We start from the raw sequence: 21648 nt of genomic DNA, 5'->3' as shown, positions 1-21648 counted from the left end.
GCCTGGCGGCGTTCCAGTAAAACTTTAGCAAAACAGGGGTTGGGCCTGATCTGGCCCATGGGCCTTCATTTGTCAGTCCCTGACTTTAGTGGCCCTCAGGCCTCACAGTGCATCAGAATCACTGGGGGGTGTTTTTAAAATACCAATACATAGGTACCACCCCCCACCCCCCTCCCAGAGATTCTTTGTTTTTTTAATGCTCCTCAGGTGACTCTAATCTGCAATCAGGGCTGAGAACCATAGTTTCGGGAATGGCCCTCAGTCTCTCACTCCCCTCAGTTTTCAGGGATTTTCCTAGCTGTCTTCAGTGGCAGTTTTTACCAAGTGCTTCTCATCTTAACAGGACACTAATACTGCTTAGTAATTGGGAATTTCAACAGGAATAGTTCAATGAAGGAAAAAAATGGAACCTTAGAGGCCTAACGCCATCTGACCTCTACCTCCATTGGCTTCAATCAGGTAAGCCTCTGACCTTGCCTTGTTCTTATCTCTTCAGCACCAGTGGGAATAACTGTTATCATTGATGGAATTTACCAGGTTGGGTTCTGTTCTCTTCTAAGTGAAATGGAAGCATATTGGTGATAATGGAATTCATTCATCTCTTTTCAAATTTTCTAAAAAGTACACTTTATTAAATGTGAGATGCTTACTGGCAATTGAAACATGGACCAGAGGAAAGTCATTGCCTCCCAAATGGTTGGACTCTCCAAAATTTCACTTATGAATATAATTATTAATTCCAGAAATTCTGGTATTTTAGTCTTTAAGAACTGAATTTCCAGGCAAATATGTCTTGGCTGGGGAGACCAGTGTTAAAGTGAAGCATAGTCTTCAAATCACTCCATGTCTTTTTTCCAATTCTCCTCAAACGATGACTCACTTTTCAGCTGTAGAATAGTGTTTCCTTTCTCCTGCTTTGCGGTATCCAAACTTTTGGAAAAAAGAATGAGACGCATCTGCCGTACTACCATCTCCCAGACAGACGGCTGTGGTGTCACTCAAAATGGGAAAGAAATCACCTCTTCCTCATAAGTCTTCTTTCTCCTCTTCTGCACAGATGCAGGCTGCCCGCTGACTGTTCATAAAGGGCCGGCAGCCCAAGGTCCATACAGTGTTGAACACAGTATCAGCCAGAGAATCACAGCCTACTTGAAAAAGATTAAGAGAAATATAAAGGTTAAGTCTAAGTAATTTTGAAGAGGCAGCGTATTTCCAAGGATAACATGATACCCAGAGGAAAGTAGAGGCAGTGATCCAAATACAGAATTAAAATGAAAAAATAGATTTAAGAGAAGCTTTTTCAGAGGAGCTTCAATCCAATCTAGTAAAGCAGAACACACTTTGGGATGCCCTCCTTTTATGGGCCTCCAGGTAGAAACCATGATTAGTAATCAGAATGCCCCACATCACTGTGCTCACTCCATGGAAAATTTACCTTTTTTTTTTCAGAATACTCCCTCAAATAACACTACTATGTTTCCTATAGCTTTCCCTATTCAAGTGTGGGGTGAATAACCAGGTTGCTAATATTTCGTGGAGGATTTTTGCATCTGTATTCATCAGGGATATTGGCCTGTAATTTTATTTTCTTGTAATATCTTTATCTGGTTTTGGAATAGGGTAGTGCTGGCCTCTTAAAATGCCTTTGGAAGTGTTCCCTCCTCGTCTGCTTTTTGAAAGAAGGATTGGATTAATTCTTCTTTAAATGTTGAAGCCATTTAAATGGCTGACTAATTCTTTGAATGTTGAAGCCACTTTAAAAGTGAAGCCAAAAAAAAAAAAAAAAAGTGAAGCCACCTGGTCCTAAATTTTTGTTTGTTGGGAGATTTTTGATTACTGATTCAATCTCCTTACTAGTAACAGTTCTGATCAGATTTTCTATTTCCTCATGATTCATTCTTGGTAGGTTGTATGTTTCTAGGAATTTATCCATTTCTTCTAGGCTGTCTAACTTGGTGTATAATTTTTCATGGTAGTCTTCTATGGTTCTTTGTATTTCTGTGATATTAGTTTTAGTGTTTCCTCTTTCACCTCTGATTTTATTTATTGGCATCCTCTTTTTTTTTTTTTTTCTTGGCCAACCTAGCTAAAGTTTTGTCTATTTTATCTATTTTATAAAACAGCTCTCGGTTTAACTGATCTTTTCTATTGTCCTTTTAGTCTCTATTTCATTTATTTCCACTCTGATCTTTTTTATTTCCTTCCTTCTACAAACTTTAGGCTTCATTTGCTTTTCTTTTTCTAGTTCTTTGAGGTTTAAAGTTAGGTTGTTGATGTGAGATCCTTCTTTTTTTTGATGTTGACATTTATTGCTATAAACTTCCCTCTTAGGACTGCTTTTACTGCTTCTCATAAGTCTTGGTGTATTATATTCTCTTCTGATTTCTTCTTTGGCATGTTGGTTGTTCAGTAGCATGTTGTTTAATCTCCACATTGTTCTCACCACTTCTATTCAATACTCTACTAGAAGTTCTAGCCAGGGCAATTGGCAAGAGAAAGAAAAGGCATCTAAATTGAAAAGGAAGACAATATGCAGATGACATTATCTTGTGTACAGAAAAGCCTAAGGAATCTACTAAAAATTTCTTGGAGGTAATAAATGAGTTCAGTAAGGTTGCAAGATAAAAGATCAGTATACAAAAATCAATTGTAGTTGTATACATTATCAGCAAATAATCTGAAAATACAATTAAGAAAACAATTCCCTTTATAATAGCATCAAGGGATTTCCCTGGTGGCACAGTGGTTAAGAATCCGCCTGCCAGGGCTTCTCTGGTGGCGCAGTGGTTGAGAGTCTGCCTGCCGATGCAGGGGACATGGGTTCGTGTCCCGGTCTGGGAAGATCCCACATGCCGCGGAGCGGCTGGGCCTGTGAGCCATGGCCGCTGAGCCTGCACGTCCGGAGCCTGTGCTCCGCAACGGGAGAGGCCACAACAGTGAGAGGCCCGCGTACCACCAAAAAAAAAAAAAAAAAAAAAAAAGAATCTGCCTGCCAGTGCAGGGGACACAGGTTCGATCCCTGGTCCAGGAAGATCCCACATGCTGTGGAGCAACTAAGCCCTTGTGCAACAACCACTGAGGCTGCATGCTGCAACTATTGGAGCTCACATGCCTAGAGCCCATGCTCTGCAACAAGAGAAGCCACTGCAATGAGAAGCATGCACACCACAATGAAGAGTAGCCCCCACTTGCTGCAACTAGAGAAAGCCTGTATGCAGCAACAAAGACACAACACAGCCGGAAAAAAAAAAAAAAGCATCAAAAAGGAAAAAATACTTAGGAACAAATTAAACAAAGGAGTATAAGACCTGTGCTGTGAAAACTATAAAACATTGTTGAAAGAAATTAAAGAAGACCCAAATAAGTGGAAAGACATTCATGTTCATTGATCAGAAAACATAATTTTGTTAAGATGGCAATACTCCTCGGGACTTTCCTGGTGGTCCAGTGCAAAAGAATCATCCACCTTACAATGCAGGGGACGCGGGTTCGATCCCTGGTCAGGGAACTAAGATCCCACATGCTGCAAGGCACCTAAGCCCACACACCACAACTACTGAGCTCGCACACCTCAACTAGAGAGCCTGCATGCTGCAAACTACAGAGCCCACGTGCTCTGGAACCCGTGTGCCACAACTACAGAGCCCATGCGCCCTGGAGCCTGTGCGCCACAACTAGAGATGAGAAAACCCACACGCCACAACTAGAGAGAAGCCTGTGCACCAGGACAAAGAGCCCACGCACCACAATGAAAGATCCCGCATGCCTCAGCAAAGATCCCGTGTGCTGCAACTAAGACCCAAAGCAGCCAAAAATAAATAAAATGAATAATAAATAAATCTTTAAAAAAAAGATGGCAATACTCCTCAAATGGATTTACAGAGTCAACAAGAGTCCTATCAAAATGCCACCTGCCATTTCTTGAAGAAATTGACAAGCTGAACCTAAAATTCATATGGAAATGCAAAAGATCCAGAATATCTGAAGAAATCTTGAAAAAGAGCAAAGTTGAAGGACACTTCCTGATTTCAAACTTTACTACAAAATTACAATAATAGGAACAGTGTGGTACTGGCATAGATCAATGGAATAGAATTGAAAGTCTAGAAATAAACACTGCAATTATGGCAAATTGATTTTTGGCAAGGGTGCAAAGACAATTTATTGTGGAAAAGAATAGTCTCTTTCAACAAATGGTGCAGGACAAATGTAGGAAAGAATAGTCTTTTTCAACAAATGGTGTATGTCCACATGCAAAAGAATGAAGTTGGACCCCCTTTCTTATACAAAAATTAACTAAAATGTATCATAGGTCTAAATATATGAGCTACAACAAAACTCTTAGAAGAAAACTTAGGAGTAAATCTTTGTGACCTTGAGTTAGGCTAAGCCTTTTTACATATGACACCAAAAGTACAAGAAAAATTTTTTAAAAGGATAAAATGGACTTAATCAAAATGTAAAACTTTTGGGCTGCAAATTATATCATCAAGAAAATGAAAAATCAACTCATAAAATGAGAGAAAACATTTGCAAGTCATATATCTGATAAAAGATTTGCGTCCAGAATATATACAAGAAGTCTTATGACTCAATAATAAAAAGACAACCCAATTTAAAAGGGGGCAAATGAATAGACATCTCTCCAAAGCAGTTATTTAATGGCCAATAAGCACATAAAAAGATGCTCAACATCATTAGCCATCAGGGAAATGCAAATCAAAACCACAATGAGATATAACTTCACACCTACTAGGGTCTGTAATAAGATAGATAATAACAAGTGTTGGCAAGGATGTGGAGAAATTGGAACCATAATACATTGCTGGTGGGAATGTGAAATGGTATAGCTGTTTTGGAAATCAGTTTGTTATAAAATTACCATATAACCCAGAAATTCCCCTCCTAGATATATATCCAAGAGAAATGAAAACATGTCACCACAGAAACTTGTACATAAATGTTCATACCAGAATTATTCATAATAGCCCAAAAGTGGAAACAACCCAAATGTCCATCAATTGATGAATGGATAGAGAAAACATATTATATCCATACAATGGAATGCTATTCAGCAATAAAAAGGAATGAAATACTGATACATGCTACAATATGGATAAACCTTGCCAAGTGAAAGAATCCAGTCACAGAAGACCACATATTTTATGATACCATTTATATGAATTGTCCAGAATAGGCAAATTTATAGAGGTAGAAAACAGACTAATGGTTGCCTAGAGCTAGCCAGGGGAACGATGTAGTGGGACTGCTAATGGCTCTAGAGTTTCTTTTTGGAGTGATGAAAATGTTCTAAAATTAATTTTGGGGCTGATTGCATAACTCTGTGAACTTATTTTAAAAAGCATTTAAATGGTTGAATTTTATAGTATGTGAGTTATATCTCAATAAACTGAACGACAACAACAAAATGAATGATCAGAGTATTTCAAGCAGAGGGAACTGAAGAGGCAGAAAGATTTGCGCCATCAACCCACATAGTTTGGAATAACAGAAGTCAGGAAAGAAATCAGAAATAAGCAAGATGATGCTGGAGAGGTAGGCTAGGACTGAATCAGAAAGCGCTATGAATGTCATGCTAAGGACTTGGATTTAATCCTAAGGAAGAGGAAACTATTGAAGGACTTACACGGAGGGTGGAGATGATCAGATTCGTCTGGTATGAAAATATACCTGGTCTCTGTGGGGTCAATAGATTGGATGGGACCCAGAGATTGGGTTACTCTGTAGTAACCAGGCAAGTGAGCTATCAAAGAGATATTTAGGAGAAAGAATCAATAGGATGTTGCTTGGAGGGAGTAACTTGACCTGACCCTAGATTAGCAGCAGGCACTTTTTCACCTTTTGTAGGTACAGATAGAATGATACTCCCTTTTACAGGGCCTAATTAATTATTCATATTTTCAAGCCCTCACACATTCACTTCAGGACGGCACTCTAGACATTGATCTATAACAAGATCCGAGATTCTTCCTGCAGCTGACTTTCTCGATGGCATGGGGCCAGCTCTTCATAATCCTGAATTTCAAACTTCACCATCTAAAAATATACAATGCTAATACCTGGATGTAATGTTCGGCCTTCAGAAACTAAAGGATTACAACTTTTCCTAAGGTATATTAGGAAAAAGAAATTACAGAATCAGTGCTAGAAATTCGGTAGGTAAGCAGTTGTTTGAAAATAATTATCCTCAAAGATATAGAGACCTTTACACAAAAAAGATAGATTTTTAAATTAAAATTCTTTCCCTGACGAGAACAAAATAAGAAAAAAAAAAAAGGCTTAAACCCAAGCATGTAGTCCTATAGGGAATAATTCCTGATATGGAAAATTATTTAACACTGGAATGGATCACGAAAGCCAGTTGGGCAACTCTTGCTCTGTCCTTAGAGGATAGATTTTATTTCTCTGGGAAGGCTTTGGTATGGCCCTGTCCATCAGGAGTGGTGCCAGCAGCTCCTGGGCAGGACAGCAAGAACTTTAGTGAAGGATTGCCCAAAATCTTCCTTCCCACTTGCTTGCATTGGTCACAGGATAAAGAAAGATCAGTGAGCTCTGATGGTCTCTTTGAGTAAAAGGGCTCTGGCTACATTTCTGTGTGAAAACAGGAACAAAACTCCCTGCTCACGGGTAGATGCACTTAAGATTCCTACCTTCTATGTTGGAGACAAAGCCCAGACTCCGCTTAAGGTCAGAGCAGATAGAGTGGAGACACCATCGGAATTTTGCATCACAGCGATACTTGTTGGCACCGCAAGTGTCATAACAGACGTCCAGCTGGTTGCAGCACTTGGTCATTGCTGGAATGCCCAAGTCCATCTGAGGAAAAGTGAAGGAAGAAAAGGGAAGGAAGAAAATGCCACGTTTAGACCAAGGACCTTAGGCAACCTTGCCTACCTTGTTCTCAAATTCCTGTTACAGATTCAGATCTATTCAGAAGCACCAATGACTGGAAAGAATACATCAGGTTGACAGTCACAGGATGCTAAGTTTTGATCATGATCTAGTTATTAGTTTAATAACTTTGAATGGCCCACTTTTCTTCTTTTTCTTTTGGGGTTTAGTAATTTTCAAATTCACAGGCCACTATAGTGCTAAAAATAGAAATCAGAAAGTTAGGCAAGAGGGCATAGCTTCAAGACTGGCAAATTCAACTAAAACCTATGCTATATGAGATTTTGTTTAAACAAAAGATTCCAAGTCTCAGAAGTATGAAAAATTAAGCCTCAGTTCATAAAGAGGTCACCAGCATTTATCAGGGGTCCATCCCATGCAGCACTGTTTTAAGTATGTGTATATGTGTTTGTATGTGTCGAGGAGCAGACTGGGGATAGAACATAGTTCCTGACCACAAGGGGACTATGATCAAACAACAAAGTAACACACACACACACACACACACACACACACACATTTATAAAGCGTCCTAAACAATTACAAATGTGTCATAAACTAAGTTCATAGACTGCCACATGTAGAGTTACCAAACAGGAATTTTTTTGAAAGGATTATTAGAGATGATGGTAGACTTAAGATACAGCAGGTAAAGAAAGGAAATAATGAGCATATCATATATGAGCAAGTCAATTAGTTTGTTTGATCTTTCAAGGGTCTTAGCAGGGTGATGTATTATATATTTTTATTATATATATATATATATTTATTTATTTATTTATTTATATATATTTTTTATTTTTTTAATTAAGGAGAAAGGCAAGTTGACAGATGGCCTTGACATCCAAAATAGCAAGTTAGATTTGATAAAGACTCTTGACGAAGGAAGGGACATGATGCAATAAGCGATTAAAGAGGAGTAATCATTCTGTGGTTTATAAAACAGATGAGAACAGGGTGAGTTTAGACATGGATCTTTTTTTTTTTAACATCTTTATTGAAGTATAATTGCTTTACAATGGTGTGTTAGTTTCTGCTTTATAACAAAGTGAATCAGCTATACATATACATATATCCCCGTATCTCTTCCCTCTTGTGTCTCCCTCCCTCCCTCCCCATCCCACCCCTCTAGGTGGTCACAAAGCACCGAGCTGATCTCCCTGTGCTATGCGGCTGCTTCCCACTAGCTATCGGTTTTACGTTTGGTAGTGTATATATGTCCATGCCACTCTCTCACTTTGTCCCAGCTTACCCTTCCCTCTCCCCGTGTCCTCAAGTCCATTCTCTAGTAGGTTTGCATCTTTACTCCCATCCTGCCCCTAGGTTCTTTTTTTTTTTTTTTTTTTAGATTCCTTATATATGTGTTAGCATACAGTATTGTTTTTCTCTTTTTGACTTACTTCACTCTGTATGACAGACTCTAGGTCCATCCACCTCACTACAGATAACTCAGTTTCATTTCTTTTTATGGCTGAGTAATATTCCATTGTATATATGTGCCACATCTTTATCCAGTCATCTGTCGATGGACAGTTAGGTTGCTTCCATAGACATGGATCTTTTGCAGTTCTTCTCATAGTATAGACTTGGACTTGGATGGAAGCTGTGAAAATCTGGTTTCGAGGTATGGGTGGGGATTGATTAACCAGCTATCATAGATCCTTTCCTCTTGGGTCTCCTTAAGTGTTCTCTTGTTTGAACTTTTACTACAAGACCACCTAGAGCAGAATATGGACTTTGGTAGTTTAAAAGGCCCTTTTAAGCAAAAACCAAAACAAAGCATTATTACATTAAGAGATAATCTAACTCATTAGACTAGGCAAAGGCCTGGACTCAGCAATTTTGGGTAAATTCCCATCATCTGACACCTGAAGCAAGCTACTTTGCTTGCACCTCACCCCTAAACCTAAGAATACATCACAACAGAGGTAACAGAATTAGATGAGTATAGTGGCTATGATTCAATTCAACTCAATTGGAAATTCTTGAACTAGTTCTAAATAATATTTGTACCAGTAAACAAAATGACATTACTCCCAAAATAGAGTGCATACCACCTTCTTAGCTACTAAATTGATATCAAGTAAAAGATATTAGCCAAAAATACATTGTTTCTCTAATGTATATTTGGAAGGATTATCTTCTGTGTCCATTCACGTATTGATGATTGTGGACCAGGTTAGGTGTACAGCTGTGAAGGTTGTGCAGTGAACAAGAGTGTTATATCTAAGGGGGCACCTTCCCACAAGACATCATAGATTTATATATTTATTAAGAAAAATATCCAGCCAGTGGCAGGCATTTCCTTTTCTTACAAAATCAGTATATTAAGCTTAGTTGGTTTTTTTTGGTTTTGGGTTTTTTTTTGCGGTACGCGGGCCTCTCACTGTTGTGGCCTCTCCTGTTGCGGAGCACAGGCTCTGGACACGCAGGCTCAGCGGCCATGGCTCACGGGCCCAGCCGCTCTGCAGCATGTGGGATCTTCCCGGACCGGGGCACGAACCCGTGTCCCCTGCATCAGCAGGCGGACTCTCAACCACTGCGCCACCAGGGAAGCCCTAAGCTTAGTTTCTGACAAATGGAAGAAAACCATCTTGAGGAAAGGGAACTTTTTTTCAATTTGCACAAAAATGCCACATGGGTGAGCAGCATTTTAGTTAGAAGAATAAACATTATGCTGCTTAGAAAATTACTACAAAAATCTTTTGAACCAGCAGAAAAGTGAAGTTTAGCCTGATTAAGACACCAACTAAAGGCATAGCTAAACTATGATTTTAGATATGAAATCCTTCTACCTACATTTTACATGAAACCTCTTTTCTAAAGTGAAAAAGGTAAAAGGGCTTCCAAGGGGTCTTAAAAGAAATTAATTATTCCTTGTTTTTAGAGGAAGTTGACAGTTTGAGAAACAGTCAGAGGCAAAATGATAAATGTTTAGCCAGTGGCTGGTTGTGTGTATGGGCATGTGGGTGGATGGAGGTGTGTTTGCAGGTTCCTATAATGTTAATACTCCAAACATAGTTGATTTGACGGTACCGTCACCAAGTTAGCCGCTTGCAAAAGTGCTGAGGATACAGCAATCAGCCCTCACTGGTACTGGTCAGTACCAGTTTGCTCCAGTACATCACTGGAAAGTCTCACCAATTTAAATAAGTCAAACTTGTCAGATGTATTTCAAATTAAGTTATGTTTGGTTCACTAAGGCTCAGCTGATATTTGCATTGGTGCTTTCAGAGTTCACTACACAACGGCTTTTCTGCGGGATAGCTGCCTCTAAGAAAAGGAAATCAGAAACTTTCTTTGAAAATGATCTCCCTTTCTCTGTATCCAATTTAAAATACTAATCATATTTCTCAATCATATTCCTTAAGTGTTGAGTTCCATCAGTGGTAACTCTTGGATTGGTTTTAGTTAAAACCAATCAACTAAGAAAACAATGGTGGTGTACATACACTTTCTGGTACCTTGAGACCCAGGAAATAGGAACTGCAGCCGTTGGGCTCCTGAGCCTTGTATCCAGGTCTGGGCATTGGTGCCTTTCCTAGCAGGGGAAAGAGAGGAAAGAAACGGGAAGAACTGTTTAGAAATTAAGCATTTGGGAACATTCACCAAATAAAAATGATCTAAAAAGCATGTTCAGTTTTTCCTTTAAAAGTCACTGCTATATTTTTCAACTACAACAAAGTTAAATTGTTAAAGCAATAATAGAAATATTAAAAAGTACCAAATATTTGGAAATTAAAAGCCACCCTTCTAATAATAACGTAGGTCAAAAAGAAATTTTAAGGGAATTAGGAAATAAACTGAATGAAAAGAAATACAAAGTATCAAAAATTATGTAATGCAGTTAAAGTAGTGATTAAAAGGAATTTCATAGCTTTAATCATCTATAGAAGGGGAATGATTGTAAATGGGGAGAAGGATTTTGGTTTTTGGCCCTGATGGAAATGTTTTAAAATTGGGTTGTGATGATATTGAGCAATTGTATTAATGTACTAAAATTTTTGAATTTTACCATAAAACAGATACATTTTATGATATGTAAATAAAACTAATAAATATTTGTTGGCTACTAAAAAAAAAAAAAAAAGTCACTGCTCCTGGGACTTCCCTGGTGGCACAGTGAATAATCCGCCAGCCAATGCAGGGGACACAGGTTCAATCTCTGGTCCGGGAAGATCCCACGTGCTGCAGAGCAACTAAGCCCGTGTGCCACAACTACTGAGCCTGGGCTCTAGAGCCCACGAATCACAACTACTGAGCCTGCGTGCCACAGCTACTGAAGCCCACACGCCTAGAGCCTGTGCTCCGCAACAAGAGAAGCCACCGCAGTGAGAAGCACGCGCACCACAACAAAGAGTAGCCCCCACTCGCCGCAACTAGAGAAAGCCCACGCGCAGCAGCAAAGACCCAATGCAGCAGAAAATAAAATAAAGAAAATTTTTTTAAAAATTAAAAGAAAAAGTCACTGCTCCTCACCAGACTTAAATTAGGTGGTGATGATGATTATGATGATATCATAAAAGAGTAATAACCTTCAGACCAGGTTAGTGTTTTTCTCCGAATATTGAAAAATTTTATGAGCACTTATTTACTAACAATTCTAATGTTTCTTACATGCACAACCTTGAAGATAAGGTCTGTGGCAAAACCAAACTAAAACTCAAGGTTTCTCATTCTTCTATCCACTGTAAGACCACATACTATGCACAAAGACCTGATCATACACTTAAGGGATCAGAATTAAAACAGTACCACAAACTTTTTTAGAATAACGTGAAGGAAATTTTGCAAGATTCCATAAATGCAGACAAAGCATTGTTGACCAAAGGGCAAAGAAAACACCCCACTGAAACATTTTAGGCATTTGTGTCACAGAACTAAGGCGAAACTATCCGAAAAGCTTTGGATTTCTTAGTTTCTCCTACTTGGCTTTTGGGTAATTTTATAATCTTGCAAATGCATACAGAGAAGCTTTGTCAGTGTGTCAAGGGTAGTCATTATAGATAAAGATAACTTTGACCTGAGATGACCTCAGGACAGTCATCTGCAGTTAGTATTTTTATCCCATTATCCAGATAAGGAATATGGGGCTAAGAGGTTTAGTGACTTGCCTGAGTCATATAGAAAGTGGGGGGAATTGGGATATAAATCCAGATATATCCTGTTTGTCTCCAAAGCCCATGTTCTTTCCCCAGTTCCTTTGCCTCGTGTAGGATATGCAAGACATAACAGAAGACGGAGGAAATAAGCTAAGAATTAATCCTCCAAGTGAGACACATGGCATTTTCTCTTTCTTTTCTTTAATCTTCTCCTGCCAGGTATTTTGTTTGCAATTATTTTGTATTATGAAATATTTCAAAACTGAAGTCAGAGAAACAAATACCCATGTACCCACTACACAAACACAATGAATGTTAACTTGCCAAACATGCTGTATTTCTTCTGTTTAATTAAATGGTGTAAGTACAGTCGAAGCCCCTTTGCACCCCATCTTTCTGTTTTAATTTTTAGGTAGGAAGTCTATGCTTTAGAGCCCTCCCTCCTTATTATTCTTAAAAACTGCCTTCATTACTCTTGGACATTTACTCTTGCATATGAATTTGAGAGTCAAATTAGTCTACATGAGACATGTAGATTATGTCTATAAGAGATGAAATGAGGATTTGTATTTAAAATACATTGAATTTATAGATTAATTTGGAGACAACTGACTTTCTTATAATATTCTGGATTCCCAAACATGGGCCTAATATAGCTTTCCATTTACTTAGGTCTTCCTTTATGTCTTTCAACAGAGTGTTATCATTTTCTCCATATATTTATTATACCTCCTACATACTGTATTATTCAGATGCTTAAACAAGATAGGATATCTCATCAAGATCCAGAATTAAGGCTCAGAAGGCTGGAATGATAAATCTGACCTTTTCTTGAACCCAGGCTGCTTCTAGCCTTCAGCTCTACCAGCCCTGGAATTTAGCCCTGACTCTCATGGTCCAAGATGGAGCTTCAGCCAACACATCCATATTACAAGCAGCAGGATGGAAGAAGGAGGTGGAAAGGTCAGAGCTCCTCTCTTTAATAAACACACTCCAGAATGTTACACACATCCCTTCATCTTACTTCCCTTTGGCCAGACCTTAATCAAATGGCAACACCTGGTTGCAAAGGTGGGCTAGGAAATGAAGTTTTTCTTCAATGGAGGCAACCATGAGCCCTGCTGGAAGTTGGGAGGAGGGCTTATGAATGTAGAAAAGGGGGACAATAAGCAGTCTCTGCCACAGTCTGTTTGGGTATTTGTTGCTGTGGTACAACATGTGTATATGATGGTGTTTCAAGGTGGCCCTCAGTGATCCCCATTTCCTGGTATTCATAACCTTGTGTATTGTCCTAGGGTTGGTCTGTGTGATCAACAGAATATGGCAGAAGTGGAGCCATGTTGCTTCCAAGATTACATTATAAAAGACTACAACTTCTAGGAAGGGTAAGCTGGGACGAAGCGAGAGCAGCATTGACATATATACACTACCAAATGTAAAATAGGTAGCTAGTGGGAAGCAGCCGCATAGCACAGGGAGATCAGCTAGGTGCTTTGTGACCACCTAGAGGAGTGGGATTGGGAGGGAGGGAGGGAGACACAAGAGGGAGGGGATATGGGGATATATGTATACATATAGCTGATTCACTTTGTTATACAGCAGAAACTAACACAACATTGTAACACAATTACACTCCAATAAAGATGTCAAAAAAAAAAGGCTACAACTTCTGTCATGGAAAGGTCCATTGGTAAAAAACTAAAGCTTCCTGCTAACAGCCACATGAGTTTGGAAGGAGATCTCCAGCTTCAGTCATATCTTCAGAGACTAATATCAACAGGCAGTGTGACTACAACTTTATGAGAAACTCAGAGCCAGAAACACCCAGCAGAGCCCCTAGATTCCTGACCCTCAGAAACTGTGTGATACAATAAATGTTTGTTATTTTCTGCTGCTAAGTTTTGGGGTCACCTGCTACTCAACAATACTTAACTATTGCAGTTGCCATTATGATTTGCATCTCTTTTTCATTACCTTTTTTTCTACGACAGCTCTATTGAGATGTAATTAATATATTATACGTTCACCCGTTTAATGTGTGTAATTCAATGGGTTTTAGCTTTTCACAGAGTTGTGAGACCATCACCACAATCTAATTTTAGAACAATTTTTATCATCCCCGTACCCATCTTTAGCAGTCACGCTCCATCTTTCACAGTTCATCCATATTATTTTTATGGCTGAATAATATTCCATTCTCTGGATGTACCACAGTTTGTTTATTCATCCACCGTTGATGGATGTGGTGGTCATTTCCATCTTTTGGCTATTGTGAAGAGTGCTGCTATGAATAATTGTGTACAAGTATTTGTTTGAATATCTGTTTTCAGTTCTTTTGGGTGTACATACCCGAGGAGTGGAATTGCTGGGTCACATAGTAATTCTGTTTAACTTTTTGAGGAACTATCAGCAGGCTTTCTTCAGCAGCTGTACCATTTTGCATTCCCACCAGAAATGCACAAAAATTCCAATTTCCTCAATCCCCACAGTTTCACTACAATGTATCTATGGGTGGACTGTGTATCCTTACCCCACTTGGAATAATCTGAAGACTCGGGTGTCTTTCACCTCTGGAGAATTCACAGCCCTTGTCTGAATTTTTTATTTTCTTCATTATAGTTTCTCCTTCTGGGCCTCTTATACTGAATGGTGATTCTTTTTAATCCTGTCCTTCATATATCTTAATCTCTCTTTCCTATTTTCTATCTTTTTCTCTCTGTACTGAATTTTTACTAGCTTCATCAAATTTATTTTCCATTTTACTAATTATCTCTAGGTTGACTAACTGCTAGGTTATCTGCTATGTAACCCATCCACTGAGTTTTTTTCTTCTGATGACTATAATTTTCATTTCTTGGAGTTCTATGTAAATGTTCTTTAAATCTGTGTATTCATTTTCATTGAGTTCTGTTTTTTAATTGTGTTTTCTATTGTTTCTTTTATTTCTTTAATAATTTCAAATGTTGTTATTTTTTTATTATCTCCCTTCCTTGGGATGCCGTTTCATTTTTTGACGTCTACTGACTCTCCCGCATGGTGGATTATCTTTTCGAATGGTATGTAACTGTTTTCGGGAGGGCTTGTTTTTCTAAATGAATTCCTGTGCCCTATGTCACATACTACAGAGTAGTCCCTAACTGCTTTTGCTGTGGCTCTAGGAGTCCCAAGATAAGTGAGACACATGTCTTTATGTTAATTTCTCAGCTTGGGATACTCACACCAGACCAGCTGTATAGATTCAGATTCCTCACCTATGCATAATGTATGCTTCAAGTAGTGATTTTTTTTTGTTTTGGCTGCATTGAGTCTTCATTGCTGTGTGTAGGCCTTTTCCAGTTGCAGCAAGCAGGGACTACTCTTCCTTGCAGTATGCAGGCTTCTCATTGCGGTGGCTTCTCTGGTTGCGGACCACAGGCTCTAGGTGCGTGGGCTTCAGTAGTTGTGGCTCACGGGCTCTAGAGCGCGGGCTCATTAGTCGTTTTGCACAGGCTTAGTTGCTCCACAGCATGTGGGATCTTCGTGGACCAGGGCTCGAACCCATGTCCCCTGCATTGGCAGGTGGATTCTTAACCACTGAGCCACCAGGGAAGCCCAGGTAGTGATTTTTCTTAGTGGATGTTCTTTATTCCTCCTCCAAGCTCCAGCCCCAGGTGGACAGAAAGCATTCTTGCTACTTCTTGGAATGTTGGATAATCCAGTAATCTAATCCCTTTTAAACAGACTAGACAGTTTCTCAGGCTCTAAGCTTTATGCAGACTGTTCAGTTCCGACTTCCCAATTCTTACAGGTGAAATTTACTTTTCCTCTCTCTATATGAGCAATAAAGCCCATTCCTCAGCCCCTGGAGTCTATATATGTGTCAGACTGATACCCCCAAGGGCCATGGCAGCATCAGCTCCTGCTACCACTTTGGCTTTTTGTTTCCCCTTCATTTCTAGAACTTGAAGTTTTCCCTTTATTTCATTCTAGGTTGAGTGTGTGTTTTTTGTTTTAATATTTTATTTCCACCCTGTCTTTCTTGTTATTTGTAATGGAGAGGTCCTGTACTTGTTGACACAGAGTCCACCAACCTACCAGTAATCCCTGCATTACTTTTCAAAGGTCTTGAGAAATATAACTTAGCATTGATACTCTACTAACCTGCCGTGTGTGTGTGTGTGTGTGTGTGTGTGTGTGTGTGTGTGTGTAGCACTGGGAATAGGAGAATGGGTAAAGTGTATTAAATAATATTAGTAATCAAATTACACATATGAAAATAATCACACTATGTCATACAATTAAAGCGTATTGTCTTTTGGAGGTGAGACTATGGTGATTTTATTTTTTCTTCAGATTGTTCTTTTACAAATGTTCTACCTATACTAGCTTTATAGAAATCAGGGAAAAAATTTCAATGAAGAAACAAATGTCTAAATTTGATGGTGAAATTTAGCTCTTTAATAATTTCGCTGATAAAGGGCTTTTGCAGCAGACTCAGTCCAGTTTCCTGAGTTACCCTCTGCCATTTTTGCAGTTGGTAACTCACAGAAGATAAAACTCTGATATTCCAGTTTGAAAGTTAATGGGACACCAACTATAGATACGTCCCACCTGGCCTGATATTGATGACAGTTTTTTTTTTTTAAATATTTTACGAAAGCTGTAGAAATTCTGTTTGAAGCTTGAGTTAAAAGTTCTAAGAAAAAAAGTGATGGTTTGAGTCCAGACAGAAATAAGGTACTATATCCTCATATTACAGTCGGAGCAGATTTGAGTTGTGTTGAGTCTTTTCAGTTTGATGTTTTGAGTCTAGGCATCAATAATGTACAATGTCCACAAACTAATTTTATTTTTTGGTTTTGGCTGTTTATAGGAGTGGGAGGCTGACCATCTGATCTTCTGGATGAGGGCTTGGCAAACACTGGCCCAAGTCCAACCCATTGCCTGTTCTTGTATAACCTGCCAGATAAAAATGATTTTTATATTTTTAAATGATTGGGGGAAAAGTCAAAACAAGGATAATATTGTGTGACATATGAAAATTATTTGAAATTAAAACTTTAGTGCTCACCAGAAAGTTCTTTTTCAGAACACAGCAACACTCATTCCTTACGTATTAGCTACAGCTGCTTTCACAGAAAAACGAGCCGAATGTTGTTATAACCTTGATGTGAGGATGGTCTTTTAAGCAAGACAAAAAATGCAGAAGCTATAAAGAAAAGGACTGATAGACTGGTTCTCAGGAAAATGTAAAACTTCTGCATAAAGTGAAACGCCACAAAACACTTAAAAGACAAATGAGGGAGTTAGGCATGAAACCCGAAAGTTCTACCCGCAGGAAGGTCCGCTACCTCCTGGGCCCCACTGTTTTTCTCTGTTTTGTCACTGAAAACAACAGTAAAACTGTCTGGCGCTTTATCACCCAGGCCAAGGGTTAAACCTCTTAGAAGGGTGTGGCCCTTCTCCCCACCCAGCTGGTTCCCGCAGAAGTGGCTCTGTGTGTTCCACTAGAGGTCTGCCTAGGAGTCCAAGGGCCATATTTGAAGGGCACATCCTGCTTCCTGCCAGAAACCCTCAAATACAGCATGAGGAACACAACAAGGGAACAAAACAGAACTGTGACAATTTAACTGAAGCAATAAACTCTATTTCAGTCACTAAAACAGATTAAGTTACTGCATGAGGTAAGGCGAGCGACTTGTCCTGGTTTGCCTGGGACCATCCTTGTTTTAGTACTTTAAGTCCCACGTTCCAGGAATGCGCACCCCTTCCCTCCATCACTGGCAAACCTGGACATTTCCTCACCCTTCTCGAGAACAACCATTGCCCTCTAAGTCAGTAGCTGTTTTCTTTTTTTGGGCCCCAGGTCCTCTAAGAATCTGATGAAGGCTGTGAATTGTTTGTCTAGAAAAATGTATAAATTCACAGGTTCATAAAATTTTGCTCTAAGATTTCAAACAGATAAAAATTCTCCTGAAAATAAGAATGCTGATATTTAAGGATACCTTTCTTCCTAGAACTAAACCCAAGAAGAAAATCATCATGAGGTCCTTTTATCAAAGTGTGACGGTGTGGTTGATAGCTTAAATCATGATTTACAAGACACAGAAACTCTGCGTCACAGACCTTCATAAAGGCACAGAACACCTAAATCATCATTTGATGATTTCTTCCAGAAGCTGAGAGGATGTTGTCCAGCCACTGGGATTTCATGTTTTTTAATTTTATTTTGAAAGGGAATCTGAAGAATCCGAATGCATAGTTAACCTGTTCACCAGATTTTCTCATAACATTTATAAAATTTGTTTGGTATCTGCCATGTTCCATACGGCACTAATTCTTTATATATATTATCTTTAATTCTTACAACAACCTTGTAAGGTAGGTATTATTAACATTAGTTATAAACATGAGGAAACAAAGGTTGAGAGACGTAACTTGCCCAAGGTCATCAGCAATGAGATTCCCCAACCCCCACCCCCACCCCCAGTACAAACTCCTGATTTTTCCATTACTAGTATTTCTCAAAATCTAGTTCGAGGACCACGTGTGCAGTTCCTAGCACAGACCTACTGAATCAGAATCCCTGAGGTGGGAGAGGGAATCGTGTTCACATTAGTGCAAACCCCTTAACCCAGCTGTACCATGTGTGCTATTGATCCATGCTGAATCTCGTTATATTTACAGCCCGATCATTTGGCAAGTTCAGATGTTGTGTGTTGACCTGAAAACGAATTGTAGATACAAGAAGTGTGGAAAGCAATATTGATACGCTAGTGTAGGCTAGCAGGATACAAATATACTTTTGTCTGTCTGAACAATCTATGGGCTGAATGACCCCTTAAATAGTGCTCTCTACCTTGGTCACACTTTGCAATCACCTGGGAAACATTAAAAAGAACGATGTCTAGGTCCAACCCATGGGGATTCCCATTTAATTGATTTGGGCAGCAGGCATTTTTTTAAAGCCTCCCCCAGGTGATTCTAAGTGCAGAGCAAGGTAGGAACCACTGTTTTAAGCAGTGGTAAGTACGTACCAAATGGCAATTTTTTTTTTCTTGTAGACTAACTGTTCCTAAATTGTTCCTTCTGACAAAAAAAAAAAAAATTGCAGTTTTTAAAGCAGTTTTTTCCTCAAAGCGTGGTCCCAGGACCACCAGCAGCAGGATCACCTGTGAACTATTAAGAATGCAAATTTTCTGGTCCCACCCCAGACCTACCCAATCAGTATAAGAGGGGTGAGGGCCAGCAGTCAGTTTAAACAAGCCCTTCAGGGGATTTGCAGCACAGCAAGTTTCTTTTGAAGAAAGAGAAGCCTTGTGCACAAGAAGTGTATCACAAAGCAAACAGAGACTCAGTTAGTTATTAGACGTTATCTGTTCAAAAGCCTGCTTGATCCACAATCAACTTGAGAAGAAGTTCTGTACTGCTTGGGCACAGCCTCCAGGTTCTTGGCTCTGCTGCGTTCCAGAGGTAACAAGGCTTAACCCCCTATTTCCTACCTGTTTTTCAGACCCCTGGTCGGACAGGTCCTGTTTTGTAGAGTGAGTGGAGTTATTTGTGTTCCTGCAATCTCTCTGTCGACTATTCTCATCCCCCACCCGTGGCTGCTGCATCGACTGACCCAGGTGCAACCAAAATTTGCTAAAATCTTTTAATGCTGTTTTGCTAGAGAAAAAGAGGTTTGGTTCTTGTTTCCCTTAAAAAAAAAAAAATCCTGCTGTTATCTATTTGCTAAGCCACAGACCTAAGTCTTGTGTTGCCTCCAGGAAGGAAAATAGCACCAGTGTTGATCAAATATCTGAAGTGAGTTAACCCTTTCCTGCCCCATCCATGCAAACTAGGTGAGAACAGTCCTTGTGACAAGGCATCTCTGCATTAGTCTAACACACCTTAGACAAAGACATTGCTAGCGGTACAGGTGGGTCCTAGCACAGATTTACCCTATGGAATCTTCACAGAGACGCTGTAGCTTCCTTTTTTCAACATTCCCCTCTGAGATGAAAGCTTCTGTGCTGTAAAACTTGGTTCTGGAGGATTAACCATGGTCTCTTAGTCACTCCCCGTTTATAAGGAAGGGATTTCCCCCGCTCAAAGGTTAAAAAAGGGACTGTGAGACTGATTGGGTGAGTCCAGCAAGTGTGTAGCTCTTTTGAGTCTCTCTCCAAGCTGAGTTTTATCTGTTGAGTGTCTGGAGAAAATATTTCTCAAGTGTTTTCCTGCTAGGCTCAACTCACCATTTTCATCTCTTAATCCCACGATGAAACATCTGATAACCTAAACAGTGATGCAAATGCTGTATAAGGTTGTGTATGCTTTCAGAAATATCTTCGTTTGCGTTTGAAGTTACCCTTTGCCTCCCAGCTGCAAGGTCCAGGGCTCCATGTTCTGCTCCCGTTACACTGAATTCCAGTGCAAGGTGAAGGAAGAACGGGCCACAGGGTCTGCTCTTTTGCAGCCAGACCTGCACGCAGGCTCCCATGTACCCTCTTTACAACTCAGGTGAGGTAGTGCTCCTACCCATTCAGTTCCACATCCCCAGGCCTGCTTGGGGCCTGCTCCCTGGTGGACAGAAGCAGCTGGCAGACACCCATCCTACCCACCAAAGGACTGTCACTGCCGACTGAGGCAGGGACAGCTCTCTTGGGGGTGGTGGTGGTTAGGCAAATTGATCAGAGATTGACAGATCTGGAAGGAAGGTGTGAACTGCATTCAGGGGGAGAGGCGAATCCATTTCCAAGCTAGGAGCAGAGTAACTGAGGAAGCACAGAGTTTTCTGGCAGAATTTTCCCTGAATGTTCAGCTGAGTTTCCATCCCTAGGAACACCTCCCAAAGACATCTCTTATTCTTTCTCCCCACCCTTGCCACCTTTTCCTAAGTAACTACCTGCCTCACAATAAACCCATTAAATTGTCCCCAGGGAAACAATTCTCGCAAAACTCCTTGGAATAGGTTTGCCAGATAAAACACAGGAAGCTCAGTGAAATTTGTATTTCAGATAAGCAACCAGTAATTTGTCACTATAATTGTGTCCCAAATATCTCACATATTTTAACAAAGTCTTGGTTGTTTATTTGAAATTCAAATTTCATTGGGTGTCCTATATTTTTAGTTGCTGGATCTGGCACCCCTCTAAGAGGTGGATCACAGGAAAAAGTGCATGACAGATTGTGGCCCTGCTCAAGCTCTTCACAGGTCCACCAGTGACAGTCTCACCGGAAGAGAGACCATGCACTCACCATATCGGCATCTGTACTGACAGACTCCATTTTTCCCTCCCAGCAGTTCCAGAAAGGAATCGAAGTAGCTGTTGACAGATTCAAAGCTGCCCCGGATGTGCCGAAGGCCCCAGTCTGAATAGGACTCCTCTGCGTCAGGGCTGGTGTCACTCTGAGCCAGGCCACCCCCCAGGCTAAGCCACAAAATCAAGAAGCTAGTGGCCAGCGTCATCCTGTCACCAGGTAGGCACTGAGGTCCCTCCTCAAACCCCAGCCAGTGTCCCAGGAAGTCTGGGTACACGGCCCACCGGCCAGATGCCAAGCAAGACTGGGAAAGGACTTATCTGGAGCACTCAGTCTGTGTGTTCCCCAGAGGTGGACTTTAAACACAGCTATGGAGGTTGGGATGAGATCAGGGCAATTAGAAAGGGCAAAG

General features: G+C 40.0%; 1 protein-coding gene across 5 annotated transcripts; it reads right to left on the bottom strand.

Moving 5' to 3' along the window:
* Positions 1-451: 451 nt before the first annotated feature.
* Positions 452-21569, bottom strand: PLA2G12B (phospholipase A2 group XIIB). Of its 5 annotated transcripts, none has more exons than XM_082855104.1 (5): positions 21234-21569; positions 10365-10453; positions 6672-6837; positions 5648-5764; positions 452-1148 (listed from the first exon to the last, which is right to left on the bottom strand). In XM_082855104.1, the coding sequence occupies exons 1-5, from the start codon at positions 21442-21444 to the stop codon at positions 1027-1029; spliced, it is 705 nt and encodes a 234-aa protein (XP_082711230.1). In that variant the 5' UTR covers positions 21445-21569; the 3' UTR covers positions 452-1026. The 5 variants fall into 5 exon arrangements, with proteins under 5 accessions (XP_082711230.1, XP_082711231.1, XP_082711232.1 ...); XM_082855105.1 differs by having other exon boundaries at positions 10377-10453; XM_082855106.1 differs by lacking the exon at positions 5648-5764.
* Positions 21570-21648: the final 79 nt, after the last annotated feature.

This window comes from Leucopleurus acutus (genome assembly GCF_964270905.1).
Source record: "Leucopleurus acutus genome assembly, chromosome: 14".
In the NCBI taxonomy this organism is placed as follows: Eukaryota; Metazoa; Chordata; class Mammalia; order Artiodactyla; family Delphinidae; genus Leucopleurus; species Leucopleurus acutus.
Note: the sequence above shows the minus strand (reverse complement) of the source record. Positions and strands in the feature narration are given on the sequence as shown.